Here is a 12,623-nt window from a genome sequence, read left to right on the forward strand (position 1 = left end):
ATTGACGAGGGATGTTTAGATGTCCGGTTGAGAGAGTGAACAATGCTCACAAAATTAGCGTGACTAAATATGTATTAAGCTGTCTCTCATCCTTAGTCATGAAATATAATAATTGAGATCTAAAATATTTTAGCAACTGATTAAGTTAAAGCGTAACGTTAACGTAAGGGTCGGTGTCACCGATTGATGAGGGATGTTAAGATATCCGGTTAAGAGAATAAACAATGCCCATAAAATTAGCGTGATTAAATATGCATTAAGCTGTCTCTAATCTTTAGTGTTGATAAATCATAATTATGAACTAAAACGTTTTAACGGCTGATTAAGTTAAAGCGTAGGACGTAAGAGTCGGTGTCACGGAATGACGAACGATATAAGGAAGCAAGGCCATAATCTCGACAACATTAGCGTGGTTAAAGATGCATTAAGTTGTATCGAATCCATAATCCTTTACATTTTTTAAACAAAGCTTAATAGTTTTATATTTACTAAAAATAAAATAAATCGCTAATAAAATATGAAAAGTCTCATTGTAAATCTAAAAGTGTATTCAAAAACGTCAAAAACAGTTCAAAAACAGATTAAAATTCGTTAAACAATTAAACAAACATCGGATAGAAAATATTAATATTATCTACATACATTTAATATACTGTTATAAATGAGAAACTACATAGATGTCACTACTGTGTCTAAAATGCTAAGCAAAGAGAATATAACCACTACGATGCCAAGCTGGCCGGATAAAAAGAAGCAATGGTGGATGACCTCGATGACGATAACAGGAATGACAGATTAGAGAGATATCTAAAAACTATGGCGTGGTTATTAAGAATTGTTACTTTAGAATTGGATTATTATTTGTAGAAAGCGTGTTGGATATGTCAATGTTGTAATATTACCGCACCATTAAATATTGTTCTGGTTTATGGTCATGTTCCCCTAATTTATCTCTGATTTTAATAATACAAATATTTTTATCACAATTAATTAAATTTACAAAATATAATCTATCTAACTATTAACAAACTATAAATCTATATACAATATATACATACATACATACTGACTTTAATTTTGTCACTTAATAGAACAATTTACTTACGTTATTCTCTGGATAACCTTTATCCAACAGTGACCAAATAGACACTAACATTAACTATAATACTAAACATTTGTCCGAGTTAGATTAAGTTAACAAAATTAAGGATCGTTGTTACAGAATGACAAGGGGATAGGAGAAACGATCCCAAATAATTATGTAATCTCAACAAAATTAATGTAATTAAGCAATATATCTGTATAAAGTTCCTAAATTACAGCAGCCATTTAATTTAAACTCAGCTTTTAATAATTGTTTTGTGTTGGAGGTGTTTGGTGGAATACATAATAACGTTCGGTGATCTTATGTTAAATTATGATACGAAATCTTTGTTGATAAGATGTTTACGAAATGCTCGTATAAGCATATTTGCCCATGTATAAGTTTGAATGTAAATAATATTTTAAGGACATACGTATTACATAATAGATTATTTTATTATTATATTTATCTTTTAACTGAAGGCTGTCAGGTTCAAGTTTTGAACAAGTTTTAGTTATATTAAATTCAGTGGGTAGTTAATTTAGGTTCATTATTTAATCGAAGGAATCATTTAACAAAAGATTTGTACTAAAACATGACATGGCTTAGGTATATAATTAATAAAGTATGTAGTAATATTTCTTACCTTTAATTTTTTGTCCCGACAGCAAGTTATCATAATCACTTGGCGTCTCTTTTCTCGTCCAGTCGTATTTGTTGTAGTATTTTTCAGGGTTGAGCAGATGTCTGGTAGACTTCGATGCGGCCCCATCGTCTTGTTGCGTGAACTGTATAGGTGACGAGGGTCTCGGGGGACCAGCTGTCCCTCCCATTTCCGACAGCTTACAAGGCCCAAACGCCTGCACGACTATGTCATCTTGAGTACGACAGGCTTGCAACTTCAAGTGGCACTCAGATTCATAAGTTTTCCCGTCGCTCCCGCATACCTGTTGGTTTTTACCGAACTTACTGAGTGGTAACTCGAATGAAATTTATACGGAAATTTCCAAGCAAATATTGTTAACGTGTAGACGGAGTTCCTGAATTTAAATGCAGTGTGCTTTGTAGTTTGGGAAACTTATGCCTTCACTTTGTGTGTTTTTGCTAAATGTAGTTTTCTGTATTGCGAGAACTCTTCCTGAGGTTTTATTTTTGTACGAATTTCTTTATAGAGTTACAAAAGAAATAATTACCGAAGTACAGTTACTCGGGAAAGTTTCTAACGTCACGTCCCTGATTTCACTCCCAGTATATAAATGCAAAAATTTTGCTTTCACTGGCCTAAACGTTTTACGTTACATGCCGCGATATTTTGCGAAAACAAAGTTCGAAGGTACATTAAAGAAAAACTTTTGCGACCCTTGTGAAAAAGGAATTTTCTTCTAAACAATTTTCCTCGCAAAAAGCACGGGATAATGTATATTGCCTTCAATTGCGCCATTAACGTCTCACTAACGTGCAAGGGCGCCTACTCGTGAAGAAATTTGCTCTAATAGCCTACCTCTATCCAAAGATGATTGATTGCTCAATAGAGAATCATTTCAGTAACAGATACGGGCGCTTATGTCCTTTTAAAATGAGCAGCATGTTTTAGGCTTATGTATAGTACTGAACGGTCCTTTCTGTCGCGCGAATTTCAGCCTACACGCGTGTCCTACGCACATACGTGTCACTTGTATTCTGTCATTTTATGGATACCTTTCCTGTCACGCATGCCACATGCTCGCGGGTCGCAAAGACACTTCAGTGAAATTATACATATGCGTGTGAGTGTACATGTGACAAGAAAAAAACGCTTGTGATAAAACAGGGTAGGTAAAACTTTAACGCATTATTCTTTTGTATATAATTGATTATTCTTGACTTTTATGTATACGTTGTAAAGATTTTTTTTAATTTTCGGTCTTTAAAATGCATAAATATAATGTCGTATAACCAGGTTATTTTTTGCCTGCATACGCTGAGAAATTATTGTTGTTAAAATTGAAAACAAAGTAAACAAACACCATACAAACGGTTAGGTAAATTTTAATCAACATTATAAATGTATATTATGTTTGAGCGGAAAAATTCTAAAGCACGCACAAGTCCCTTTTCGCAACACTCCGAGGGTTTGCTCGAGCGTAGTAATATTAAAGGGTATTTTACTTTGATTTAGGCACACTTTTACTGGAGCGACTATACGTAACTTTATGAAGTCGAACTGAAAAGGTCTAACACAATGTTAGTCACAAGTAAGTAAGTTATAATATAGTAGGTTCTAAGAAATAAGATTTCGCAAGTTAAATTACAGGTACATTAAATTTGTGTACTATTATGAAAAAGTGTAAGGAATTTAGTGAAGAATGCGAAATTTATATAATTATTTATCAAATGAGGATTACTTTTTGTTTTTACAATCCATTCAACCATTAAATTTTTGGGTCCACTTTTGACATACACCTTCCCAAGCCGAGTCTAGGCTAGGCTAGGGAACCTGTATTTTTTGCATCTAGACATAGATAGATAGAACTTCGCATGAAGATTAATCTCTTGAAGGAAATCCATGTATTACCTATAGTCATATTACCTGTAGACATATTACCTGTAGACATATTAAAGGATACAGCTAAAGCATTTTAGGTCAACATCACACGATTTACACACAATTGCCAGTGAGAAATTATGACGTAGGATATTATTATTATGACGGAGGGTGACGTAATAATGATAATAATATATACTCACAAGCATATTCAGATCCGTGTCCGGGCAGGGCGCGGCGGCGCACTCGCACAGCGCGCCGCCCGTGCGCTCCGTGCACACCGCGCCGAAGTAACACGAGAGATCCGCACACGACTCCGCTATACCACCTGTTTCAGCTAACGAAAAGTAAGGGTGAATGTTTTGTTACGTATCAATTGGCTATAAAAATATACTAAAATGGTGCACCTAACAAATAAAACAATGAATTTGACGCTTGGGAACACTTTTGTTAACGTTAACGTTACATGGTGCAACCCAACCTGAGACTAGATTTTCTATCATTAAAATATAGAAATGTCCGAATAGGCTTATGTCATATTTTTTACTGCAAATAATTAAATTCACCTGTTTCTGCCTACTTCTTATCATGTAACTCTTTATATAATGTGGTCATTCATACAATGAAAAAAAAAATAAATAAAAAAAAACCCTTATATAGTCCGCGTAAAACTGGTAGTCTGCTCTGAATATAGGAATGAATCGCGTCGCCGTAGCAAATTGTATGACTACACCTGCTCGCAACAACTTCAGAGCGGACTAGTAGTTTGACGAGGACTATACCTATCTACCTTATCCCTTGGCACTTACAAAAGCATAAATGGTAAACTTTTATTCCCAAATAGATTATAAGAAGCATAATTGAACGCATAATCATTTCAGAACATTATTATGCGTTACACTACATTAAAAAATGCATAAACGTATTGTATATTTCATTAAAACAATAAACACATAATCTGAATAATTTCCATAAATTCCATTTACAATAGCACTCAGCAAATGGCTGTATTATATCCACTTAATTCGTACATACATAATTATGGATTGTCTTACACCACACCCGCAGTACCTAGCTCGCCTCATCTCCCATAAATTAGAGTTAGGGAACCTGCTTCTGTAATTGTTATTCATGTGTGTTACGCAACTCCTAACAACAATATACTTCGACGTTTACAAATTAGGATTTATTTTAAAGTTAGATTTACGTTCCCACCGAGAAACGTTATTTGAATGCCTCTATCCCTCTCTAGCGTTATCACTATCTCTCTTTCTTGAGAAAATAAAATTCAAGTCTGTTTTTGACGTTTATTTGATAAACTTTTTGAATTTAGCGCTTTTCAGCAATTTAACGACACTTAAAATATGCATGGACAATTGCACATGCATTTTTCAATTTTGTGTATCTCTAAGGGCTTATCTTAAAAACGACAGCGCCGAGCTTAATAGGAATGGGAGACTTGAACTACTTTTCCGAAAAATGAAAACCCTAAATATACAATACATATAGGCTAACCTTCCATAGTTCTAAAAATAATAAGACGTAGATGTTTATCTTTAATTTTTCATTGCGTTAAACCGATCAATAATTTGTCAAATCTACTTACCCAAAAGTAAGTGTGTATGTAACAAACCCATTTATTTATATTTACGTTAAAAAAATAAAATATAAAACTTGCACAGGTGCATTATTTTTCCCGACATAAATATGCATTTAATTCTCATTGCGAGATAATCTAAGACGTATTTTGCGGAGGAATCGATAAGACCACGAAGCGGTGCCAACTCCGAGTAACAAATGCTTACCGCATTGACTTTACCCGCGTTTACCTCGGAATAAATGGAGAACAAATATAATTTACACCTGTACATATTTTTAAATATGAACATGCTGTCCACTTGACGGTAAGTGGCTTCTGTAATAAACCCAAGATAAGGAAAGAGTTTTACGTGTGGTTGCCACAGATGCGTTACTCCCCTGAGAGCTAAGTTGGGACGCCTAGGATAAGTATTGTAGGTCTTAACCTACCACACCGTCCAACTCGGTACACAGCGGCGACAAATACTGTTGTTAAGGGCAGAAAAAATGTGGCAGGCTCTTTACATCTTATTTTTTTTATGAATAGAATAAATGAAAACAAAATAGTAATGATATACAACATGAAATTAAGCTCAAACAACTAATGAGATATTTGGTTCCGTTCAAACATGCATTAATAATTAATTTTGATAGTTAAGTTAGTTAGTTTTTTGCTATTCTATAAAGCTAGATATTTTGGGTTGCGTTGCAGACCACAAACCCTTTGGACAGATGTTGTTAAGAAAACCAGCGACACCACAGTCTACCATTCCATAGAAATAGCACAGAATCACACCATGGAAACCATCATAGACAAGGATGTTTTTGATGGTCACGACCCTCAGTACTAACAGACTAAGAAGATGTATTTTTGACTTATCTTTAGTTGAATGCATAATAATATTACAAATACATTTTAAGCTATTGACATGCAAATATACTGAAAGACCAAGGTTCAAATCCTAGGCTCGAAGTTTCCCTTAAATATTTCGAGCATATTAGAAGTTAATAATATTTTTTTAACATGGACAGGCAATATAAACGCGGCAGAGTTTTTTGTTAAAGAACTCTAAAGTGTGTGAAGTCTACCAATTCTTTCATGGCCCATGAGCTGGATTATGGTCTGACCCCCTCAAGGCCTAAAAGGTAGCACGTGCCCAACAGTGGGACCGTAATAGGTTGGCGACAATAATGACCCATCTGACTACAGTGATAGATATATTTGCATCAGGCAAATTGCAGACTCGTTGATTACTTTCGGAATAAAAAACTATTTCTAGTGCAATGTTTCGGCTATGAAAGCGTATTGCCGACCTATTTAAGCTTTAAAAACTACTCATATTTATAGTTACGATACCGAATGCATTGGTTTGTGGATAGAGAAAATATATTTCTATATTAAGATGCCAGCAAAACAACACTGCCAGACTTTTATAATATAGGAGTTACAGATGAGCATGCAGTCCATCTGATAGTAAGTGGCTACTGCAGCACACGGACATTTGTAATCAATGCCAGAAAAGATTAGATTCCTACCTGAGGTCAGACACGGATGTCACACACACCCTTCAAACCAGAACACAGCAGCGTTTAACACCACTGTTATAAGGCAGATTAATTTACTATCTATTAACAATCATTTCAAATATGTCAGTCACTCCTTTTAATTTAAATTCAATTTCATTATGTAATTTATGAGGATATTTCATAAAATTAAATTTAAACTCAAAATAAATACTGCTATCCATTTGGTTACGCAATGCTTTCCTAGTAACTGCAAACTAACCGCGCTCTATTTCAAACAGTATTTGTAACTCACAACTAACAGTTCTAACTATTTGCCCAGTCACAGTTACACTTAACTGGCACTAATCCCCGAAAACCAATAGCCACCGATTTATTTGAAAAACGATAATACTAGTAATAGATAAACCAAAAGTTCGTGGTATTGTGTTAACTAAATAATCGATAATAGTGTTGAAGTAATTTGTGTTGTCAGTTTTGGTAAAACTAACCCTTCTTCCAACCTAAGCGTAGGAATTGTTTACTGTACCTAGACAAATTGTCAAAAAAACTTTCGTATTCTTCTCTAAATACCCTTTCATTTGAGTACACTAGTATAACATCACTAACTAAACTAATCATGCATTGTCATCAAACCAAACATGTATACAAATTAGTTCAATCGGATAGGGCTTAAAATTCAGTTGTCAAATTTAACCCTTAAATACACATGGACTAACAGACTTAACATGAAAGTTTAAATTAACCCAATACTTACGATCAGAACATCCATTGGGTCCCAAACGCCGCCTATGGTCCGCACAGACAGTACATTTCTGACCCTGCACCCCCGTCTTGCAAACACATCGACCAGTCATTTGTTCACAGTCCTCCCTCACCGATCCGAAAGCCGAACATCCACACGCTAAAAGTATAAATCACCTCGTTAATTTATTTGCAATTAACGCAAAATTAAATAATTATTGGTCAATTGGGCGCCGATGTTACCATAATTAATCTCTTTTAGAATGCAAATAATTTCTCAGTTAAATCCGGCTGCGTGTTCAATAAAAACGTATTCAATCATAACGACCAAAAGTAACAAATTATACGGAAAATACATAGATAAGTATAGATATCTCACCGCTTTGTAATTGAAGGAAGCCATTAAATGGCTTAAACGGCTGACAAATCTGTCAGCCATTTAATGGCTGTCATGAAGTAATTTACGCGGAACAATGCCGACATGCCCAGTTAAGTGGTGCAAAAATACGAAATCGAAGAAAAAGTGCGGAGAAATATCGTTTCATTCGTAAATGTTCTAAAAACTATATTTTTTTAATATTTTTCAAACACGAAAATAGATGACAGTGACAATTTCAATTGTCAAAACTGGTTACATTTTCTTGTTAGGAGTGAGTAATCTTTACTAATCAATGGGAAAATATACAATCCCCATCCCTGATTCTACGTTTGCAAACTTAATATCGGTAAGAGCTAATTGATATTCAATGTACGTACGGATACAGCCCGTGTGTCCGGACCCGATGCGCGGCAGCCCCCAATAGCCGGGCTCGCATCTGTCGCACTTGAGGCCCCCGACGCCCGGCCGGCACACGCACTGTCCGCTCTCGTCGCATCTATCCGACACCGAGCCCAATCGATTACAACCACAAGTGGAACTCGTGATCGGACACCCTTCCTCATTCGGCCCCGTCGCTACGCTCGAGCCGTCCGAACAACAACCGAACGAACTCTCCGAGCAATGCGATCTCCTCTCGTCCACTTGCTTGCTATCATCTAAAATAGATAAGCCCATGAAAATTGCTTACACGTGCACCGTTGGCGAATAAAATTGAGAATTTTATAGCCCGATACGAAACGTTTTATGAAACAGAACAAAGGCTTCGGCAACAGCTAGCGTGATTGTATCCAATTTGCTCGCGCCGCCTTGTACCTCAGTATCGTCACTTCCAAATCATAAGTCACAAGTTATATTTCCGAACCGAATACTTTACAGTTTTATGGTGTAACAAACTATGGTCTTGTTTATTTATTGGCACGTATAAAGAATTTAAACTCGCTTTTGTTTTATCGCATTATTATTCTGATCGATTAGATTCGATTATTCTCCATGGAACTGTATTTGAATAAACATTGTACATTGAAACAAAGGGGAAACAATTGACAAACAACACTTCAAAGCCAACAAGCTGTGAATGAATTCAATTACATTTTTCATTTAGAGTTGACAAAAGAGTCGAAAAAGTTCACGGGATGTCTTTGACGTTGATGTTGGATTAATGGTTTTGTTTTGTTATTTTTTTATACTTAATTATGTTATTTTCTTATCCAGTAGACTCACTTTTAGGACAACATCGTGCTGCAGTCAATGTGATGTGACAATAACTCCCCGGCGGGCAGTCTTGACGATGTGGTCCGTTGCCGCAGTCTATTTCGAGCCCGGTAGACATATCAATCATGGCTTTGTTGTTACCGCAAGGCCTGACCTCCATACCTGTGTTCCGAATAATTAATTAACCGAGCTATACTCCTGTTAGCTTTGTTTCAAGAAATCGTGATATAGGTAGTTTAGTTGCTAATACGCCAAAGTCATGCACGAGAGAGTTAGGTATAAACTTTACATGCAATACCGACCTTTACATAGGTCCAAAGGCCGCAACCGAAGCTCCAGTTGTTTGTGACAGCCCTCCTTTCGCATGGCGCACAAACTTGGGTAAAGTCTGAAGTCGGAAGCGCAAACGGGGAAGTATTCGTCGTCGGCCGGACATTCGAAGAGACAAGAGCAACGAGGGTATCCGTCGGCCCCGACCTCGCAGCTGGCGTCGAAATCACAGCGAATGTCGCGGCAAGCGGACGGGTTCGCCGTCCCTTGATCGGTCGCGCCCAAAGAATCCGTCGACCCTTCCTCCGCCTCCGTCGTGGTCATCGCGGTCGTAGCTACCCACACCCAACCAAATATTTGCGTGTTAGTCGAGCGATAAAGCGGAAAGTTAGTTAATTGATCAAGGATGGGTCGCTTTATTGAAATTACTGCTAACAACTAGGGTTGATGACGGTCCGATAGTAAATATTTTGCCTGCACATGTACGCTATTTTATGTTGAAAACAGACATCCATATTAGTTGGGGAATACAATTACCGAGTTTATATATTGTGATAGTAATCTAAACTTTAGTGATGTTAATTGTTAAATTGTATTTAGAGAACAATGTTGATAAAGGTTGTATAGGGTAATTAAACGTTTGTTTTGTTATTTGTTTAAGAGATAGGGAATGTAAATGTAGGGAATGTAAACTCTATACGCACTCATAGCAATTGGTGGCACGACGGCGAGTCGATCTTTGCAGTCTCCATAAAAGATGACGTGTAGGGTTGCAGGCGGTGGTAGACGGCAAGCTGCCTTCTGCAGTTCGCACTCGTTGGGGTAGGTTTGCATGGTGCTGCCGCAAACTGGTTCCCGGGGAGCGCCGGTACAGTCGGTGGGACATATGCACTCTCCAGCCTCGCAGTGTGCTCCAAACGAACATTGGACGGATTCACACAGCGCTGTTATAAAATAATGAGGTATTAAAATATTTTATTTGGTACAAGCTCGAATATAACAGTGTCTAGATACTAACTAATACCACGATTATAAATGTAAAGGAAAGAATGAAATTACTAATAACTTTATTCCGAAAATTTGATAGAATACTAGGAATGTAGAATATAGAATCCGTAAAATAGATCTGTTTATTTTCATTTGTGTTTCAATCCCAAAACCAGTATACGTAATTTTGTATTAAATACAACAAGTAATTAATTAAAAAATCAAAAAACCCGACTGCACGATAAAAGCTGAAGTAGAATTTCCAAAAACGGTAAAATAGGCGTTTTATTATTTTTATCCAGAAAGCCAAATACAAAGTTTCATAGTAGGTATCTGCTTCAAAATCAAGAGATGTTCTATTTTATCCTCACTATGAGCACTACTCGTTTACGCTATATAAAGAACCTATGAGTAAAATTCCAGAACTCTAAAGTTCAGCGGTTTCCCTTTGCGTTGATCTTTATCACACCAACACTACTCATTTAGTCAGACAGTCATCTCGATGAGTTATATATATTATATAATGTATGTGTAATCTCTTTTAAGTTCCTTTATTTTGATATCCTACTCGATAGGTTTGGTTAACGTTTTTAAAACGTGTTACTATTTCGCAAAAACAATCAACCATTTACGCTCCATAAAATATATAACTTTAGTAATTCAAAGTTCCGGTCATTATTTTACCTCGTAATGGGTAGAAATACATTATTTTTATCCAACAAGCCAAATACAAAATTTCATAGTGTTTGCTTCAAAATTGACAATTGTTTTAATGAACTTTTAACCCTTATTTTACCCTCTACGGGGCTAATTTTTCGGATGGGGATAAATAAGTGTGTCCTTGTTCGTATCCAGAAAGCCAAATACAAAATTTTGTAGCAGTTGCTTCAAAATTAAAGGATTTCAAAAAAACTGTTTTCCCCCATTTTACCCTCTTAGGGGTAGAATTTCCAAAAGGCCTTTCTTAGTACTTATTTACGCTATATAGCAAACCTTTGTCCAAAATTTCAGAACTCTATGTTGAGCGGTTTTGGCTGTACTTTGATTTCTAAAAAATGAAAAAGTCATTTTGTTAGTCAGACAGTCAGTCACCTTGCTGTTTTATATATATACAAATATGTTTTTATAATCTCCGTTTCATTTCCTTTCATTTTATACCCTATTCGATAGGTTCGGTTACCTTTTTTTTTCAAATGTGTTACTATTTCGCACCAAAAATCCGCCATTTTATTTATTTTTTTCTAACACCTATCTAAGGACACTCGGGTCATTGGGACGTATATAATGACATCTTACCTGTCGAAATTCATCCAGCCGTTTGTTAGATCGGATCAAATAAAGAAAGACAAACATACAAGATACGCGCGAAAAACATAACCCTTCCTTAGCAGTCGGGTAAAAAGGGTAACAAACAATACAGTTTGAATTTTAGATAAATGTAAGACAAACAATAGTTTCATTTAATAATAATTTATTTATTTTGTTTATAATGGTCTGTATTCAAACGAATTGTATTTTCCATTTCAAGATAGAAATTAAATGGATACGAGCGTTCGCGAATGAACAGTGTTTAAACATTTAAGCTAAACTAAAATCACTTTACTTCGTGGCAAAGCGAGCGACGCCCTACAAATTCCTATTGCATGAAACATATTATTTAGGTTTTCTCTTTTCCGCTAGCAACGGGGGAAGACATCCGTGAAAATTTAATAACGATTGTTTTACCATCCGAAGCAAAACGAAAGCCCCAACCGCGCTCGATTACTGTCCGACCTGCTGGAGTAAAATGGCCTTAGGTGAACTAAAAATAATATTTCCCACCCATAGTCTAAGCAATTTGAAATAAGTACGTACCAACGTCGCTAATTAAAAAGTTTTCTAATAACTCAACATTTCAGAATTCTGTCGATATTTTACAAAGTGTCGTAATTTTTTCGCTGGCGGAGTTTTTTCCTCGAGTCCGCCCGGTGCCGTTTTATGATTTATGGCGTAGAGTAGTGAGAAATTTATTGAGGCTGATCAATTTGACACGAAATCTACGGGTTATTTTTCAAGAAAGTAATCTTGAAAGTTTGGAAGAAATATTTCCATTTTATAACGTAACAAAGGCAAATTATTATAGGCTGCGTTAAATTATCTGGATGCCTCTTTATGTGGTTTGCGTTGGTCGTTAATACGCCCACTCGCCGTATCATTATCGCTTATCAAGAAATCAATCTGTCATTTAAATTGGTAAGCAATATAAACGTGGGTGGATACTATATAACAAACGTTATTTTTGTCGAAGGGTATTGTTCGTAGAATCCAGAATGAAATATTAT

General features: G+C 36.0%; 1 protein-coding gene across 5 annotated transcripts in view; it reads right to left on the reverse strand.

Annotated features, from left to right (window-relative positions):
* LOC140752349 (agrin) overlaps positions 1–12,623 on the reverse strand; it is a 244,237-nt gene that overhangs the window by 22,449 nt on the left and 209,165 nt on the right. For 4 of the 5 annotated variants that reach the window (XR_012103432.1, XM_073086623.1, XM_073086632.1 and 1 more), the window contains 7 exons: positions 10,020–10,259; positions 9,348–9,650; positions 9,055–9,207; positions 8,211–8,489; positions 7,468–7,614; positions 3,812–3,945; positions 1,731–2,031 (listed from right to left, as the gene is read on the reverse strand). Coding sequence is in view for 4 of the 5 variants with exons in the window: in XM_073086623.1 (XP_072942724.1) it covers positions 1,731–2,031; positions 3,812–3,945; positions 7,468–7,614; positions 8,211–8,489; positions 9,055–9,207; positions 9,348–9,650; positions 10,020–10,259 (1,557 nt within the window). In the remaining variant the exon portion in view is untranslated. The remainder of the gene's footprint in view (positions 1–1,730; positions 2,032–3,811; positions 3,946–7,467; positions 7,615–8,210; positions 8,490–9,054; positions 9,208–9,347; positions 9,651–10,019; positions 10,260–12,623) is intronic. The other variant, XM_073086640.1, reaches the window with a different exon arrangement.

This window comes from Epargyreus clarus, unplaced genomic scaffold (assembly GCF_041222505.1).
Source record: "Epargyreus clarus isolate Ecla_fem2 unplaced genomic scaffold, WU_Ecla_fem_2.2 ptg000003l, whole genome shotgun sequence".
Classification (NCBI taxonomy): domain Eukaryota; kingdom Metazoa; phylum Arthropoda; class Insecta; order Lepidoptera; family Hesperiidae; genus Epargyreus; species Epargyreus clarus.